Genomic DNA, 18,467 nt, shown 5'->3' on the forward strand with positions numbered 1-18,467 from the left:
CTACACTTTTCTTTCACTGGCTTCCAATATTTTACTTATTTTTTTTTCAGTTGTCATATTTTCCATGTATTTTATTTTATTTTTTTTTTTTAATTTTTTTTTCTTTTTCTTTTTTTTTATCGGTACCAGGGATCGAACTCACGACTGCCTGCTTTCAAGGCAGGCGCTTATGCCGCTGAGCTAAACCCCCAGCCCCCTTTTTTTTTAAAAATTTTTTTTCCATGTATTTTATTTCTATAAGCTGTCTGAGTCTCTCTTTAGATGTAATTGGCATACATAATGTGAATAAATAATACTGTAGTAATTTATTCTAATTGGATTAGGGCGACTTAGATTAAGTTTCTTTTAGAAGTATTTAAATGATCTTACTGAGAGGATATCAGCCCAGATAGTATTTGTGTCATTTTTGCATGAATTTCTGTGTCTTTTGTATTTGATGTTTTATAATTGTCCGAATGTTTTGTTCCATTTTCTTCTATTTTTTTTGAATGCAGGTGCTTCTGTGAATGTGTGTGGATATGCAGAAGATGTTTTTCATTTGGCAGCAGTCCTGCATTTCTGTATCTGTACCTCTCCCCAGGTGAACTGGCTATACTTAGCAGTGTGAATGAAGTTATGAAAATATCATAGAATTTGCATTTAAAATTCTATAATATTGAATCATTAGAATACATTATTGAGTTAGACCTGAGCTGTAGTTGTAAGTTTCTTCTTGTCTGTGTGCTGGGTGTCACTCGTTTCCTTGTGGAAGTTCCTAGGTGACTGTGACAAATGAGGAGTTCACATGCTGAGTGAAACGATCCTTTTCAGCCCGAGATGGCAAAGCCTACTGGTTACCAGAGTCACTTTGCACATGAGGGTCAGTGCTCAGAAACGGTCCATTTGTGGCTGTGAAGGTCTGGGTACAATTGTGCATAAGAAAAAATTATTTAATTGATTAGTTTGCAATACATAATTACAATCATTTTGGAAAATTAGTATATACCTCCTCTCTCCTGTCTTCTTCCTCTCCTGTCCACTTCCTCATCTCCAAGAAGTCCCCTGTTTCCTATCCTCTTTCTTCTTTTTGCTCTTTATTTAATTTTTGAGTTCCTCATATAAGGGAAACCTGCATCTGACTTATTTTGTTGAAGGTTACAGCCTAAAATTCTATCCATTCTACAAATGACCTGAATTTATTCTGCTTTATGGAAGAATAATACTCTTTTGTATAAATACACCTCATTTTCTTTATCCATCCATAACAGATGGTCACTTCCTTGGTTTGGCAATTCCTGAACTGTGCTGCTATGTGGGTATACATATATTTCTATGGTATGAAATGTTTAATTCTTTTGGCTAAACAGCCAGAAGAGGTTTAGCTGGGTCAAGTGGAATTTTTATTTTGAGTTTATTGAGGAATCTCCATACTGTTTTGCATGTATTTGTACTAATTGCCATTCTCACCAGCGATAGAGAAGGGTTCACTTTTCCCCATATCCTTTCTTGTTGCCAGTATTTCTTATTTTGTGTGTGTGTTCTTTATGATAGCCCTTTTGTCTTGAAGATGTTTTGATTTGCATTTCCCAAATGGCTAAAGATGCTGGACATTTTTTCGTGTGCTTATTGGTCATTTAAGCTTCTTTTGACAAGTGCGTATTCAATTTCATTTGCCCATTTTCAATTGAGTCATTTATTTTGGGAGTTGAATTTTTTTAGGGGGGCTCTTCATATACCCTACATATTAGGGTTCTATTAGAAGAGTCACTGGAAAATTCTTTTTCCCATTCTGTAAGTTGTCTCTTCATTCTGTTGTTTCCTTTGCCATTCAGAAGCTTTCAAAGATAATACTACCCCATTCATTGATTCTTGGTGATATTTCTTGTGTTACTGGATTCTGTTCAACAAGTCATTGCCTATGCTTATGTCCCCAAGTGTTTTCCTTAATTTATCTTGTAGCACTTTCAGTGTATCTGTCTGTATCTCAAGATTTTTGATCCACTTTGACTTGATTTTAGTAGAGGGTGTGATATATGGGTCTATTTTCATTCCTCTGATGGGTATAGCCATGCACAGTTTGTTAAAGAGTCTGTTAAAGAGGCTGTCTTTTCTCCAGTGTGTGGTTTTGGTTCCTTTGTCAAAGATCAGATGGCTAAAAGTACATGAGACTGTTTCTGTGTTTTATGTTCTATTCCTTTGGTCCACGTGTCTGTTTTTGTGCCGGTACTGTGCTGTTTTTGCTTCATATTATAACTTAAATCTGAGACTGTAATAGCTCCTGCTGTGCTTTTTTTGCTCAGGATTTCTGTAGCTATTCTGGCTCTCTTCTGGTTCTCTAAAAATTTTAAGGTTGTTTTGTTCTAGTTTTGTGAAAATGTTGATATTTTAATAGGAATTGCGTAAATTTATAGATGGCCTTTGGTAAACCTGAGGCCCATTGTAACAATATTAATTCTGCCCATCGAGGCCAAGGGAGTGTTTTTCTATTTTCTAGCATTGTTTCCAACTTATTTTTTCAGACTACTATAATTTTATTATAAAAATCTTTCACTACCTTTCTTAGGTTGATTCCTATGTATGTAATTTTTAAAAGACTTGTGAATAGGATTATTTTCCTGATTTCTTTCTTAGCAAGTTCATTACAGGTATACAGAAACATTTGACTTTTGTGCACTATTTTATATCCTGCAACTTTGCTGAATTTGTTTATTAACTCTAAGAGTCTTCTGGAGGAGTTTTTTGAATTGTCTATGGAAAGGATTTTATTGTCTGTGTAGAGAAAATCTGATTTGATTTCTTCTTTCTTTTTTTATGTCTTTCTCTTGCCTGATTTCTCTAGCTAAAGTTTTGAGCACTGTATTAAAGATGAGAGTGATTCTTGACTCATTCCTGATTTTGCTTTCAGTTTTTTCACATTCAGCATGGTGTCGACTGTGGCCTTGTTGTTTATCAGTGTGAGACGAGGTCCTTTTATCATCCGGCCTGCGGATCAATCTGTGGGTCTTGCCTGGAGAGAGGACGGGGATGGGGGGCTGGGCAAGAGGAGAGAGAGATGGAGACAAGTTGAGCGGTTCCAATCTAGTCTCGTTTTATTCTGGAAGTGATTACATCTTTTATAGGGAAAGGGCGGGCTGGTGGGACAGGAAGAGGCTACAGGGATGAATACAACAGGGTCACCGTCACATCCGGGTATGTGACATAAGCAGGAGAGGATTATGGTTAATGTAGGCAGACGCAGTGCCCATAGGAGAGAGAGAGGCAGGGAGGCAGCAATGGGGCTGTCATGCGGCTCCCCACACTTTTATCCTTATTTTTATCAGCATTTGTATCATGCAAATCTGTGATTTTTTTCAATGGTCCTTTCTGCAACACTGTTTTAAAAATGAATCCCAGGGGTCCTCAGGACTTCTCTGAGGTGCCTCAGGAGCGCCAATTTGAATTGTGGCACTCTAACCTGGTTCTTTAGTTTTGTATATGATACTGGGATTTTGATGGAATTTCATTTGAAAATTTGGTTTCATTGTTATAAAATTTGAAAACCACAGTTACAGAGCATTGTATATTTTGCCCAGGGAGTGACACTCAGTAAGATACTTGGGAAGTTTCACCCTTAAAATATTTTTCATTTCTTCTGGGTTTATTAGACTGTGTCATAACTCATGACAAGTATTTAATTTTTGAAAGAAAGGTGTTTGGTAGCCAGTGGAATTACAGTGGGAGAACTTAACAAAAAATAGCAATCAAGGCTTAAAAATGTAAGGAACTTTCATCTATCCAGTTTTAAAAATTGGATAGATGAATTGGGCTCTGTGGTCCGTGCTGGTAACCTGAGCACTCTGGGAGGCTGAGACAGCCTAGAGGTCACCTTGGGCTTAGTGAAGTGACTTTGTCAGAGCTCATCTTAACACACGCATGCACGCACACACACACAACACACACATGCACACACACACATTAAAAAAGCAGGGCTGGGAATGTGCAAAGACCCTGGGTTCAATTCCTAATACCAGAAAAAAAAAGCATATATATCTTAGTTTCGCTGAGTTCAATTCAGTTCAATAAATATGAATTACTGTTGATCTCTATTATGTTCCTAAGCATGTACTAAAGTATGTGTCTTGGTTACTTTTCTTTCATTGCTAAGATAAAATACTTGAAACCCAAAATAAAGGAAGAAAAAATATATTTAGCTTACAGTTTTTGGAGGTTTTGGTCCAAACTCAGCTAAGGGACAGCCATTCATGGCAGCTGTGAGTGACAAGTCCAACAAGGACAAAAGGGGAGAACATAATTCCTTACCTCCGTCATGCTGTATGTCCGCTCCCCACTCCTGGTGGGTGTAGCACTCACACTGCCAGTCCTAGCGCTAGACAACAAACCAATCACAAATGCTAGACTCAGCCGCCTTCAAAGTATCCCCCGCCCCATGACTGCCTGAGGTTTGGGGAGTCTTTTAAACATAAACCATAACATTCCACTTCTGGCCCCACAAAGACTCATGCACATCCTTTATGCAAAAGACATTTAGTCCATCTTTAAGAGTTGCTGAAGTTCTATCAGTTTCAGCATTGCTGAAAAGCCCAAGTCCTGAGTCCTCCCTGAGATCTAAGGCATACTCTTAGCTGCAACCTCCTGTACAAATGAAAAGAAAGTTAAGCACCTCCAACATTTAATGACACAAGAAAAACATTACCATTTCAAAAGGTACAAATGGGGATACAAAGAAGTGGGACCAAAGGAGGTCCAAAATGCAACATTAAGTCCTGGAGTTCCATGTTTAGCATCTGCAGCAATCTGGTTGTGAGCTACAAAGGGCTTGGGTGACTCCACCCCATGGTGCTTTGGTGGTTGTAGCTCCCATGGTTTTTGTTTTGGGCTGGCTTTGCTTTCTCCTTGCAGCTTTCCTTAGATGATCTTAGATGATCCACTTTCCTGGATTTTCCAAACTTCTGGGTTCTCCACTGCACCTTTGGCTTCACATTACTGCCCTCTCAGGGGCACACTGCCCAGCCTCCCAGGTTCTCCAAAATCTGGGTAGAAGCCTTTTCAACTTCAGAACTCTTGCATTCTATATGCACCTAAAACCAGCATCTCATGGATGATGCCAAGGTCGGTTGCCAGTTGGAGTAGTAGCCAGGCTCTCCTCTCTCTTGGCTGTAGGGGTTGAGTGCCTGGATTGCTGAGCACTCTGAACCTGATTTTGAGTAACAAATTCTATGTGTCACCATTCATAATAATATAGTATATATCAAATCAAGCTTTAGAGTTGTCTCAAAGGAACTCAGGCTTTGGTATGTTTTAATTATAAACTCATTATCTTTCTAATTCAAATTTAATTAGTAACTTCAGTGGGCTTTTTTTTTTGGGTCTTTTTGAATCAGAGTTTCACAATGCAGTTTAGGTTGGCTCTGAACTCACTTTGTAACCCAGGCTGGTCTTGAACTCAGAACTCACAGTGATTCTCTTGCCTCAGCCTCCCAAGTGCTGGGATTACAGGTGTGTGCCTCCATGCTTGGCCAGTCTTACTTTTTTGAAAAGAGCTGTGTTAGCTTTTGCTAATGTGACCAAATACAATGGTATCTTAATTCACGAATGCTTTTGTTTGGAAACAATTTGGTTCTCAAACAAAAGTGGTCCATAAAATCTTGCTTCTGTTTACAAACTGTACTCAGGTGACAAACTCAGTTGAGGCCATCCTCTCTACATAAACACAAATGCAGCCATCTTCCCCAAGATCATCAAACAAATTAAGCTTTTGAACTATCTGAGAAATCAAATTAAAGGGGACTCATAGTTTTGGAGGTTTCTGTCTGGTCAGTCAGCTCCATTGTTTTAGGCCTGTGGTGAGACAGAACATCATGGAAGAAGGGTGTGGCTGAGGAAAACTGCTCACCTTATGGACCTAGAAAGCAGAGAGGGAACAAGACAGTCTGTGCGGCTGGGCCTCTTCCTGTACTTGTTTGTGTGCCCTGGGCCCCCTTATGCTACTGGATGATACCACCCACCTTCCGGATGAGTCTCCCCATCACTTTCCAGTTCTTCATGCCAACTGTTTTTGAAACATCCTCAAAAATACACTCAGAGGTGTGCTTTACTAATTTCATAGGTGTTTCCCAGTCTAACAAGCTGACCATCAAGGTTAACCATTGCAACAGCAAACAGAAACACCTCAACAACACTGGGGATTTGGAGGCACTGGTTGGGATCATTCCCAGATTATCAGGCCCTGATTTCTGGTTGTCTAGGGCTTATATGGAATAAGCAAGCGGGAAGTACAGAAGCAGAATGATTTGTCAGGTGGGGATTGGTTTACAAAATACGCATCACAGTGACCAGCTGTTTCTAAAAGACAGGAGCAACTGGGACTGCGACAGGAACTGTTACCTGGGTAACTAACAAAGTGAAGTCTACTGGCTAGAGAGGGGACGTTTTCTGTTACACCATCATAAAAGCCAATTTGATTGGAGAGGGATACACTCCTTCTGAATTATCTATTGCTACTGAGTGTGAAGGTCCTTTCAGTTTCTCTCTGTCCTTATCTGTGTGCTTCATCCACTCCTGATTTCCTCCTAGGTTACTAGTGCCTCTCCCTCATTCATCAACTCTTTATTATTTTAATGCAAGTTATTTAAAAATTGAAAGGTGTAAATAGATTTCAGAATTGTATGAGACTTACTGATACCCAAATATTTGGGACTTTTCTTCTTGAAGAGACACAAGTAGTATAAGCATTTAAGAGTGAAAATTTGAGCTAGATATTTTGGGTTTGAATCCTTTTGATCTGCTACTTTCTGCTACTTTTCATCTTTAGAGAAATCACTTCCTCTTGCCTCTGTTGGCCAATCTGGAAAGTAGAGGTGATGGTAATAATACTCAGCTTATTCAGTTGGTATGAGGATTACATGAGTTGTACATGTAAAGCCTGGCACACAGTGATGTTGTATTAATGTTGCTTTCTATTCTTACTCATTTATTTTTTTATCACTTTTGTTTTCAGAATGTTCAGCCTGATAAAGAAATTGTTGAGGACACAATAATGTTCTTATGGCAGAGATGCAAACTAGGAATTCATCGGATCAGTTTGTCCAGAAATGACTTCACAAAGTGCGCCCACAAAATCAGCACTAACAAAGTACTCCTTCTTTTGGTTCTTTTCTTGTTTTTGCTCAATCTAATTAATCTAAATTATTTTAAATTAATTAATCTAATTAATCTAAATTGCATATACCTTTCAAATCTAGATTTTTCCATTTATCCACCTGCGTGACCACATCATTTGTGATACAAGTATTAAGACATTACTCTTTTCAGTAATGAGTGAGTCTTTTTAACAATGTGTGTTCCTGCATGTCTGCCCTGGTTTTGTTTTGGGGAGTGGGAGAGTATTTCTGTTTCAAAGGAAGGTTTAAATATAGTGTGTCCAAAGTCTTATGAGCGTAGATAAATTCAGTAAGATTCATAAGACAGAATACAAACAAGTAAAGTGTTTCAGCACTTTTCCCCATGCAATAATATTTTAGACTATTTGAAAAGGGACAGAGTTGAACATTTGAATACTATAACCTGAAAACTTAAGAGAAATATTTTAGTAATAAATAGATTAGCTCCAGTGTCTCTGGGGCTTCTACGAGTAGCTCCATTAGCATGCACAGGTGTGATTTTTTTTATCGTGTACTCTCTTAAGTAATGATGTGGGTACATAAATATTGTTTTATCATCTTAAGCTGTAAAGAGCGATAGTTGGTTTTATGTGCTAAGCTCTGGGGATATAGCCCTGAAAGCCAGTTTGTGAGGCTTCTAGAGGATAGCCTGAATTACCTGCATCTCCCTCAATAGTTTAGAGGACTTTGATGGTGGTCACATACAGTTACCTTGAAGAGAGAATAACTTTGAGGATACAGATAATATTCACTGATATGTAAAATAACACATCATACATTTGCCATTATGGTTATAGATATGCAGACTATAAGCCAATGAATCCTCCTTATGAATTTACGTATTACAAATTTATCATTACACATCACCTTTTGAGATCATTTATATTATTTATGATTAAGATACATTAATAAGGAGACCTATGTGACATTTCTTTTTTGATTACATAATTTCAAAGTTATGAAAAATGTGACTTTGATTAAAATGTAACACATTTTAATTGATTTCACTGCATATTTCCTTTTTTTTAGTGGGTGTATCTTCTGTGGCAGATAAATGAAATGATTCACGGCTGTGAAATGGAAGACGTTGACTTGGTGGTGGTGGCGGAGGTCACGTTAAGATTAACTGAAATATTAGAGTTTTTCGGAAGCTCCAGAGGAAAGCATAAGAAGTCTCTAGGTAAAATACTGAAAAATACAAGTCCTTTAGCATATCAGTGTGCAAATAGAAATACATAAGCATGCATTAGAACACAGGTTAGCGGAAGCTGGGTGTATCCGCATCGCACTTAGACACACAGCCAGAAGGGAGACAGCAGACCGTGCTCCTGAAGGGGCGCTGTGGCGGATAACTCTTCTCCTCCTCCCGTTTCCCTTCTCCATCCCTAGTTACCACTTACTCCTCTTTCTCTCCTTTCTCATTCTTCTTTTTTCTTGCCTTCCTCTCCTCCTTTTTACCTCTTTCATGCTTTCTCCTCTTGATTTCTCAGCAGAGCAAATGCTTCTTGAAGGAAGAGGCGTGTTTTGGTTGCCAGGAGTTTCTCGGCCCCCACCGCATGGACTGATGCTGGGTGGAAGCTACAACAGTCTCTACCACGGATCAGCATCCTTCTACATTTTGTTTCCTTTTTTATTTGCTCCATTCCTAATTCAGCCCTTCAAGGCTGTTGAATTACCACATAGTTTTTCAGCTTCCCTCTGGGCTCCAGGGGTGGGGGCCCCAGCTCTCCTGCCATTCTGCACCCCATTGGCTCCCTTCCTGGATCCTTGGCTTTGTATTTATTTTTTTCACTATCTGCTTAACTTGCAGATTAAAAAAAAAAAACTGAAAACCAAAAAACATATTTTAAAACTTTTCTCCAGCCAGCAGTTTTTCTAGATTACTTTTTTTTTTTTTTGTCTTTTTCCTTTTCATCAGTGCCGGGGATCAAACTCACGACTGCCTGCTTGCAAGGCAGGCGCTTATGCTGCTGAGCTAAATCCTCAGCCCCTTAGATTACTTGTTACTGGAAGCAAAAGACCCAATGTTTTTTTTTTTAAAAGTCTATTCTTTATTTGATTATATTGCTTCATTTGCTAGTTACTTTTGGAACACTATTGTTTTATACAGTTTAATTATAAGTGGACCACGCACAATTTAAAGTGTCAATTCTTTGTGAAAATGCTTCCTGTCTAGGAACTAATCAGTACTAAGACATAATCCATTTATCAGCTTCTATTTTGATATGAAGAGAAGTTGTATGCATTTACATACATGAAGACTTAATGTTTCCAAAGAATATTAGCCTCGTCACCTTATTATCATGTAAAACATTCTGTGTTAGTTATGATTGTCTGCTTCCAGATACTTTTTAGCTTCCTTATTAAGTAATGCATTATTTAGTTTGAATTATTAAATAAATTTTAAAGTAAGAAGTTAACTTTGCCGTATAAATATTTATAACTGCACTGCTGACATTCAGAGTGGCCTTTTCTGATATTTGGCTCAATGCATGAAGGCTTCTGTGCTGGTCTTTTCTGAATGTTTTAGAATAAATTTTATAGTAGGTATAGGAAGATCAGTGTCCATCATATTACCCTGTTGATCAAGAGGATCTTGATTCAGTTTGTTGTAGTGCAAAGTGCTTCTTTTTTGTGGGGAATGGGATCTGATTATGTTTAGGCTTTTCTCAAACTCCGGGACTCAAGCGATCTTCCTGCCCCGGCCTCCTAAATAGCTATGGGAATGTGCCTCTGTGCCTGCCAAGGTTTGCAAGGTGGTTTCATGTTGCTTTACACAGAGAAAATGTTTAGTTACGTAAAATAAACAATTAGGTATTTAGTCAAATTCTAAGGCATTGAATCATGTCTAAGATCATTAAATAACCGAACCATTGAACTATAGCTGATTAACATGCTTTCTATGATTCTGATTCTTCTGTACTTACATTTTGTTTCTTTCCCCTGGTCTTTCCTTCTTTCCCTTTGTTTTTCCCTCTCTCTCTTCTCTTTGGTTTCTCTTCTTGTCTTTTCTTTTATTCCTTTTCCTCCTCTTCCCTGCCTCCTCCTTTCTTCCTTTTTCCTCCTCCCATTTCCAGACACACCCTTAAGAAAAGGGTTTGAAGAGCTCCCGGGGACTCCAAAAGGGATCCTGGAACTCCTCCCAATATTAAAGGTATTACAACGTGCTGTAGAAAATATAGCTTAAAATATGGGTTTCTAGTTTCAGATAATATCAAATTTGTAAATGAAGTTTGATTTATGAATTTGTGAATTCTGTATATATCTTTGGGGACATTTTTCCCTCTTTTGATTTTACTCTAGCAAAAAGTTCAGTAAGTTTACCAAAGTCTTTTAACAAGGCTTGCAGATACATTTCTACCGCTATTTTGAATGTGTGTGATACATAGATTTATACAGCGAGGTTACTCAGCACATGCTCTGCCAGACTGAACGAGTTCTCACCTGCTTAAAGTGCTGTGTGAACAACCTGGGCGTGTGCGTGGTCCTCAGCGGGGCTCAGAAGGGTAGAGAGCTGAGGAGGCGAGCGCTGTTCTTATAATGCTTTTCTATGATGTTTGAATTGTTTCTGTGTACCATGAGTGGTGCCCTGAGGATCCAAGTGGGAATCTGGGGAACTACCTTGTATGATTGATGAATATTCATTCATTTTCAGGCAAAATCTAGAGTAACATTTGCAAACTGTTCCAGGTAATGCTAAGCACTGAGCTTTGGAAAAGAATGCCATGGTCAAACACTATATTTGCATTAAACACAATGCAGTTTTGTTTTTTTGTTTTTTTTTCCTGTGAGATGTCTTTGAAGCATTCATTCATTTTGGAGTGCTGTGATGTTCAAAGGAGATACAGAATCCCATGTGTTCCATTATTTGAGAGTAAAACCCTTTTGACTCACTTGGACCATCTACCTGGGATGTGGCTAGTGTTGTCTAGACTACTCTCAAAAAATACTTTTCTAGACAGGGGGCTGGTGAATTGTATTTTGGTTTGCTTGATTTAACTCATAAAGCATAATTTTAAATTATGAAAGTATTAACATCGGAAGATATTTCAAGGTATAAAAAACCCTCCAAATATCTGTAAGTTAATATACTGATCTAAATAATTATTTTTCTGTATGTTCTTCAGGTCTTAATATTGTTTAGACCTAGTAACATTCATAGTAACTTTTTCTTGAGATCATTTCATCAGCATTTCCCTGTTGCTAAATGTTTTCCCTCATAATTGCCATAGTTAAAATAATCCACTTGAAATCTATGACACATAATTATGAAGGATACTATCTTCCCCATTTTACTACACGTGCTGCTGACATGTGCACAGTTGTAATGAAGACCCATTTCTTCATCCGCTAACTAAAGAAAGAAAATACTACAGTATAGTCAGCACCCATGGTCAGTTGGCCCCGGGCTTCCCCCAGTACTGAAACTCTAAGAGTCTCAGCCCCTTATATAAAATGGCATATCATTTGCGTGCGACCTAGGCAAACCCTCCCACATACCTACGTCATCTTTGGATTCCTTGTAACACCTAATACAGTGTGTCAGGTAAATAGTTCTTATAGCGCATAGTTGAAATAACAAGAAAGGGGTCTGGTGGAGTGTGCTGGCACATCCCTGTAATCCCAGCACTCGGGAGGCTGAGGCAGAAGGATCATTGCAAGTTCAAGACCAGCCTGGGTTACAAAGTGAGCCTAAGGCCGGCCTGAACTGCATAGTGAGACCCTTGTCTCAAAAAAAAGGCAAAAAAGAAGAAAAAAAAATAAAGAAAAAAGAAAGAAAGGTGTCCGAACATGTTCAAGAGACAAAATTTTCCTCATGTATTTTGCTCTGTGGTTGGTGGAGTGCAGATACAGAGCCCAAGGATTTGGAGGGTCAGTCTCTCCGATGAAGCTACCCCTGCTCTGCTCCTCACCGATTCCTTTTATTTATTATTATGCATTATTTCTCCCTACCTGAGACTGACTCCTGACCTCCATAGTGGTGGTTATAAATCCCAGATATTTTACTGCTTTATTACATACATATGCATTCTCAGACAGTAAAGAATGCTGTTTTGCCTACTTTATAGTTTATAGAAACTTTTTTCTTTGGTACTGGGGGAATCCAACTTGTGACCTTGTGCTTGCCTGGCAGGAACTTGTGCCACTGAGCTAAACCCTCAGCCTCTTTAAAGTTTATATGAATAGTGCTACACTGTGTGTATTCATCTCCAGCTTGCTTTTCACGCTCACGTTGTGTGAGTTGCAACCTAAGCTGATTTGTGCAGCCACGCTGTTCGTTTGTCCTACACACCACACGTTCACAGTGACATGGCGAGTGGTGTTTGAATCAGGTGTTTTGCTCCGGGTCCAGGCGGTTAGCCAGTCTGCTGTGTTGCCTGTTGACTATGGATTTACACAAGATATATTTATACATCCATATTTCAATATGTTTTTATAAATGATATTTTTCTAGTGTGTGGACATTAAAAACTTTAATGGAGCTTTAATTCTTTGTCACCTACCTTTATCATCTTCATCTGTGGGAGCCCTTTGAAATATAAAAAAAAGTGCTAATTTAAAAAATTTGATACCTGTTGTACTTCCCCAAAAAGGCTCCCTGAGATGAAAAATGGGGCAAGACCCCCAAGATGAAAAAAGAACAGGGTAAAACAACATCGTTTTTAGGAAGAAGCGCTTTTATTTTCGCTGGCCCAGCGACACAGTGCAGATGGAATTTGCAAAGCTGTGCAGCTGTTAGAATTTCATTTATGATTAGCTCATTGATCATTAAGTACATAGTGATGAGAAAGAGAAACAAGGTGAGCCTTTGATCCCCTTTGCTTGAGATCAGAGGCATTTCACAGTGGGTGGTCGGCCAATTCATAGCCCTTGGTCTGCCAATTCCAGGAACATTTGTCTCTCACAACGGGAACAATGGTTGACACAGCATCATTTGTCTCTTACAAGGGGAACAAAAGTTGACACAGAAAACAGGTTACTAAGGGGGGGAGGGATGGCACATACAAAACACCATGATGACATGGTCAGTTAATTTATAACAAATTTATAACAATGTGGTTGGTGCTCCTGGTACATGGTTACTAGGGCGATAAGCATAGAGTGTGACAATACCATCAACATCTCTGCCATATTTGACAAAATAAAGTCCTAAGAGACTGGGTACCAATCAAATGTCATTAGGAGTGGATAGGAGAATGAGGGGAGGAGTTAATTGTGAACTAACTTTCTCATATAACTGTTTGTCTCCCAGTTATAAGTTTCAGGGAATGCAGAGTTGAGTTCTTTATGCTGTTCAGTGTCTTCTCATAAGGGCTAGAGTTGAGAATTCTCAAATTGAAGCTCGAGCTTGACACACCCAGGAGCTGGGTGAGGTTGCCCGCCGTCTGACCATGGGTTTTCAGGGGTCCCTTGCAGTCCTGGACAGACACACAGCTTCCCATTGCTCCCTGCAGACGTACTCAGCCATAATTCGAAGTCCCTCAGGCAGGTGCTTAAGGACACGGGAAATAGAAAACCCCTGGCTTTGTGGATTGGCGCCTATTCTGTGAGATGCCTCTGGGCAGGAACAGGCCTCTTAGTGACAATTATAAATCACTAGATTTGGGCAGGAGATGGAAACTATTTTGGCACTTACCACTAACTGGAATAGATTTCTTAGAAGGTGTCAGTGTTCACACAACAAAGAAACCAAAGACCATTTGTGAGCGATTGCTATTACAATTAGAAAAGCACAGCTGCCATTGGCTGAAATTTGTCAGAATAAACACACAAGTCTGGGATGACATCAATGAACTACAGCCCCTCAGACTGTGCAAGACAGTCTGCTCAGCTGCACGGGCAGACTGTGGTAGGTGTAGAGGGAAGTAACCATGTGAGATATAGAAGTGTGTGTCTAGAAGCCCTGTGTTTGGTGTCGACAGCCTTGGAATTGAATCTTTTGTTTGTTTGTTTGTTTGTATTTTTGAGACTGGGTCTTGTTATGAAGTTCAGGCTGGCCATGAGCTCACTTTGTAGCCCAGGCTGGCCTTGAATTTGCTGGTCCTCCTGCCTCAGCCTCCTCAGTGCTAGGATTACAGGTGTGTTCCACCATGCCTATTTTTGGAATTGAATTTTAATCAGATACTCATTGCATGACCTTGAATGAATGAATTTAACTGTTTAAGTATTCTGAGTTTTAATCCTGTAAAGTATTAATCCTGTAAAATTACAGTATTACCTAAGCCACTGGTTTGTTATCCTGTTTAAACAAGTTATTGCTAACACAGTAGAAACCAGTACCTGGAGCATTATAGTTACTATGTGAGGGTTTTTTTTTATGTTTCATGTTGATCATTGAATTTCAACTTTGTGTTCTCATACCCCACTAAGTGGATTAAAAGTATTGAAAGGAGAGTACAAAATTCATATGCTCACTTAGAAGAGTGTGTAATGGTATAAATTACCTATCTTGCACACATATGGGCTACTATTTTTAAAAAGTACATGCAGTACCATTGTGATTACATGACAGAATTTTTTGATGGTTTTCAACAAATGGATTATAACTTCTGATAACTAAATGAATGTATCTTATAGGGCTGTGACAAATGATTAGTGTTCATTAAGCATTTAGCCCAATACTTGAAGAATATTTGCATTAAAGGTTAGCCATGATGATGATGGAGATGCTGGTGATTGCCAGGATAATGGTGACCGTGTGTGTGTGTGTGTGTGTGTGTGTGTGTGTGTGTGTGTGTGTGTGTCTGTAGGGGGATCTTTGAATTTTTGATGTTACAGAGATATCCTGAGAGACTCCTGTTTCTGGTTTCTGGCCAAACAATAACCTAGATGATTTAAGATTTTTTCTACTACTAGTAATAATAATACAAAATACAGAAATTTTGGACAGAAGTGAACAAATATCTTCAGGCATATTTCACAGTTCGCAAGAAAGTAAGGTAACTGCTGAAGGTCCAAACAGGGAATTGAAGACTAGAAGGATTCGTTTCTAAATGGGCGCTGCAGTCAGGATGCTGAGCGTAGTTCCAGGGAGGCCGGCGGGACCAGAGATGGGCTTGGCTTCTCCCACATGAAGTTAGAACCTGCCAGAGACTACATCCTAGGAAAAAGGAAGAAGTCTGTGTGTATAAGCTGAAATCTCATGTTGGGTCCTGAAGGAGAGTAGACAGGAGAAAGTCTGTCCTAAAGAGTTATAACCTTGGGCTTGTCCTCATTGGTTTGTTATTTGGCTTTGTGCTACCTGGTTGCTTAGGAACCTCCTTGAGCCTGTGATTCTTTTGGTTATGGGCCATAAAATTGTGTATATTATATTCCAGGAATGAAGACTTAACATTTGGAAACCTGCAATGTAATATATCACATTAGCAGATTAAATGATAAAACATAGCCACATCTCTAGATAAAGAAATGCAACTAAAGCATTAGACAAACTTCAGCAGTTATCCTTTAAGAAAGCACTAAACAAAAAAGAAACAAACAAAACCCTCTTAGTAGTTAAGAATGCAGGAAGTCTTCCCTATCTGATTAAGCGCGTCATTCGGAGACGTGCAATGAATGTTACATGTATTTTAAAAGTTTAGAAGCGATCACTTTATTCTGTAATCACACAAGAATGTCTGCCAGTCTTCTGCTCACTATGTCCTGGAAATCTTCGATGAATAGACAAAGAAAGAGGAACGCAGGTCTTTGTTCACAGGCAGTGAGTACCGTAGAGTGCAAAGTCTTTAGTAACAGCAGTTGAAATTTGCATCAGCAGGCGAGGGGTAATCTGGGGCGTGCTCTGCTACACCCCTTCGTTCCTTGCAGATAAGAGGATTGGCGACTCGAGTCACTGTGGCATCGTTGCACTTTCTCTCTGAGGTCACCTTTGAATCACAGGAGGAAATGATCTATATTTCCGGCGTCTCATTCTATATGGAGCTAGGTGTTTAATCTTCCAACAGGAAGGCATTTGCATGACTCCATTTTGCAGAAGAGAAATGATGGCTCCCACTTTTATTGGTGGATGGAATTTACCAACCATGCAGAGCAGGCCCTTGTGTCTCACCTGCTTTCATGCAGAGTAGCAGGTGCTTGAGGACATGGTCAGCTGCCCCATGAATTCTTGGATTGGCAGACGCTTCTGAGTAAGCACTTGAGAATCACATGAAGCACAATTATTTCGGGCACTTTCGAGATCTTTGGTGCTCCATGCCCTCCAACGGGGATGGGCATTTCTAATTCTGTGCTTGGAACATCTAGAGTAATTCTGTGTTCATAACCAAACCCTGCCCGAACTCTTGAGTATGTACACCAAGGTGAATAAGTTTCAGCTATATACAGTCGTTGAGTGGGAAAAAAAATCAGCCCGCAGAATTTTATAGGAGAATTTACAAAGTATGTACAGTATGTTCCATATTGCTAAGAATGCACGTGAATAGAGTAAAACTTTAAAAACATGCAAAAGAATTGTAAAATTAAGTTCAAGGGCAGTGGGAAGTTATTCAGAAAGTTTCAGCTTAGTGGATGTATAGCTATGCTTTATTCCGTAGGCAATTCTGGAAAAATTGAGGAAATTTGAAATTTTGAACAAAGTTGATTTCTCCTTAAGTTATTCTGTCTCCCTTTGAGAATAATTACATTAAGAAGATATTTGAGTTTTGAAATTTCAATTTGATGGAATCAGTGAAAATTTCTAGCTGTAAGATTCTGAAATTAAAAAAAATAATTTCTTAAAGTTATTATAAAAATGACAAATTATGTGGACTGTATTTTAAAAACGTACCTGTACATTTGTTAGAACCAGAATTTTGAGACCAACGCACAGAAGTTACATATGAGTTTGTGAAAATGTTTAATTTATGCTTGGAAAAATGATATCTATTAATCATTTTCATCTGTATTGATAGTTCACATTTAGTCAGCAATAAACATAGTCAAGACACAGTACTATTGTTTTGGTTGCACTGTTCAAATTTCTGTTATTTTATTTTGAATTATTGTTAAAAGAACATGAAAGCCAGGCACAGTGGTGAAGCCCATAATCCCAGCTCTCAGGAGGCTGAGTCAGAAGAATTGCTGTGAGTTCTAGGCCAACCTGAACTACATAGTGAGAGCCTGTGTCAAAAAAAAAAAGCCAGAGACTTTTCTTAAGTATTCATTCTTTTTATTTACAAAATTATTTTAGAAAACATCTGTGGAGCAGTTGTTTTTTGCTTATGAACTACTTGACAAAGCAATTGGTAGAATGAATTTGAATTACGTGTTAACTACTTTGGCAAATGGATCATCAGTGATTGACCACTGCTATGTCAAGGTAAGAATGGAAAAATCTGACATTAGGTTGATGTTTTATTGCACTAGGCAGAGGGCTGTCCTTCAAGTAGGTAAACAAAGCATGGTTCGTGCTGGTGTTCCTCTCACAGGCCGGGAATATTCCTCTGGTCCCAGAAGAAATAAAGGCAAGTAAGTAGTCTCTGACTTTATCATGGACAGGACACTGATAAAGTCTAAGAGCATATTTATTGCATGTGAGCCAGTTATAAAGAGTTACAAAATCGGCAGAATTTAATACCTTTGATAAGATGATCACTTGAATAAAATAATAAAGTACAGCTATTTTTTGGTGTGTTTTGTTTAACTGTGTTTCATTTTATTTTAGTGTGCTGTGATAACTGTGTTGCTTTTTATTTTATTTTGGTGTGCTCATCCTAAGTGTTCCCATGATGGAGATGGAGACACTTACCAACCAATCTCAGAAAACACCTTCATGATGGATTTACATCTTGAACTCATTCAAGCCCAGCACCGAATTGCCGTTCTTCTACTTGGCCAGTTGCAAGGTAGTAACCATCAAAGCAAATGACTGCACGGAATCCATCATAAGCCTAGCTGGAGTACAGAATCAGTTGAACTTGTAATTGTGTTCTTGTTGACTGTTTTCCAGATAAATTTGATTATTTTATTTTTTCTTCTCTGTTTCATAAAATTTGATACCTTTTATTATTGCTTTACACTTTGCATATGAAGTCAAAGTAAACCTTTTAAAATTATGAGTATATTTGTTTGAATTATAGTAAGTTACTGATATTTAATTCCATTTTAATTCCAACAGTTAAAGGAAAGATCCCTTTTATCCTTGTATGTTGTTGTTGTTATTATTATTATTATTGTATTTTTGGTAGCAGGGATCGAACTCATCACCTCATGCTTACCAGGCAAGTGCTTGAGCTGCTGAGCAAAATCCCTGACCCAATGTTTTTATTCTTTTATGTTTTATTTTACACATTTAAGTAATTTGAAAAGCTGTTTCCTTTATCACCTGCTGGGTGTGGAAGGAAGCAAATA

General features: G+C 38.6%; 1 protein-coding gene across 1 annotated transcript in view; it reads left to right on the top strand.

Annotated features, from left to right (window-relative positions):
- Cfap54 (cilia and flagella associated protein 54) overlaps positions 1-18,467 on the top strand; it is a 346,516-nt gene that overhangs the window by 88,943 nt on the left and 239,106 nt on the right. Inside the window, exons 13-18 of the mRNA XM_063255344.1 lie at positions 495-580; positions 6,977-7,111; positions 8,169-8,319; positions 10,217-10,293; positions 17,308-17,436; positions 17,836-17,962. Coding sequence (XP_063111414.1) covers positions 495-580; positions 6,977-7,111; positions 8,169-8,319; positions 10,217-10,293; positions 17,308-17,436; positions 17,836-17,962 — 705 coding nt within the window. The remainder of the gene's footprint in view (positions 1-494; positions 581-6,976; positions 7,112-8,168; positions 8,320-10,216; positions 10,294-17,307; positions 17,437-17,835; positions 17,963-18,467) is intronic.

The sequence above is a fragment of the Cavia porcellus genome, unplaced genomic scaffold (assembly GCF_034190915.1).
Source record: "Cavia porcellus strain 051 isolate PalLab524CR breed Dunkin Hartley unplaced genomic scaffold, mCavPor4.1 scaffold_8, whole genome shotgun sequence".
NCBI classification, from domain to species: Eukaryota; Metazoa; Chordata; class Mammalia; order Rodentia; family Caviidae; genus Cavia; species Cavia porcellus.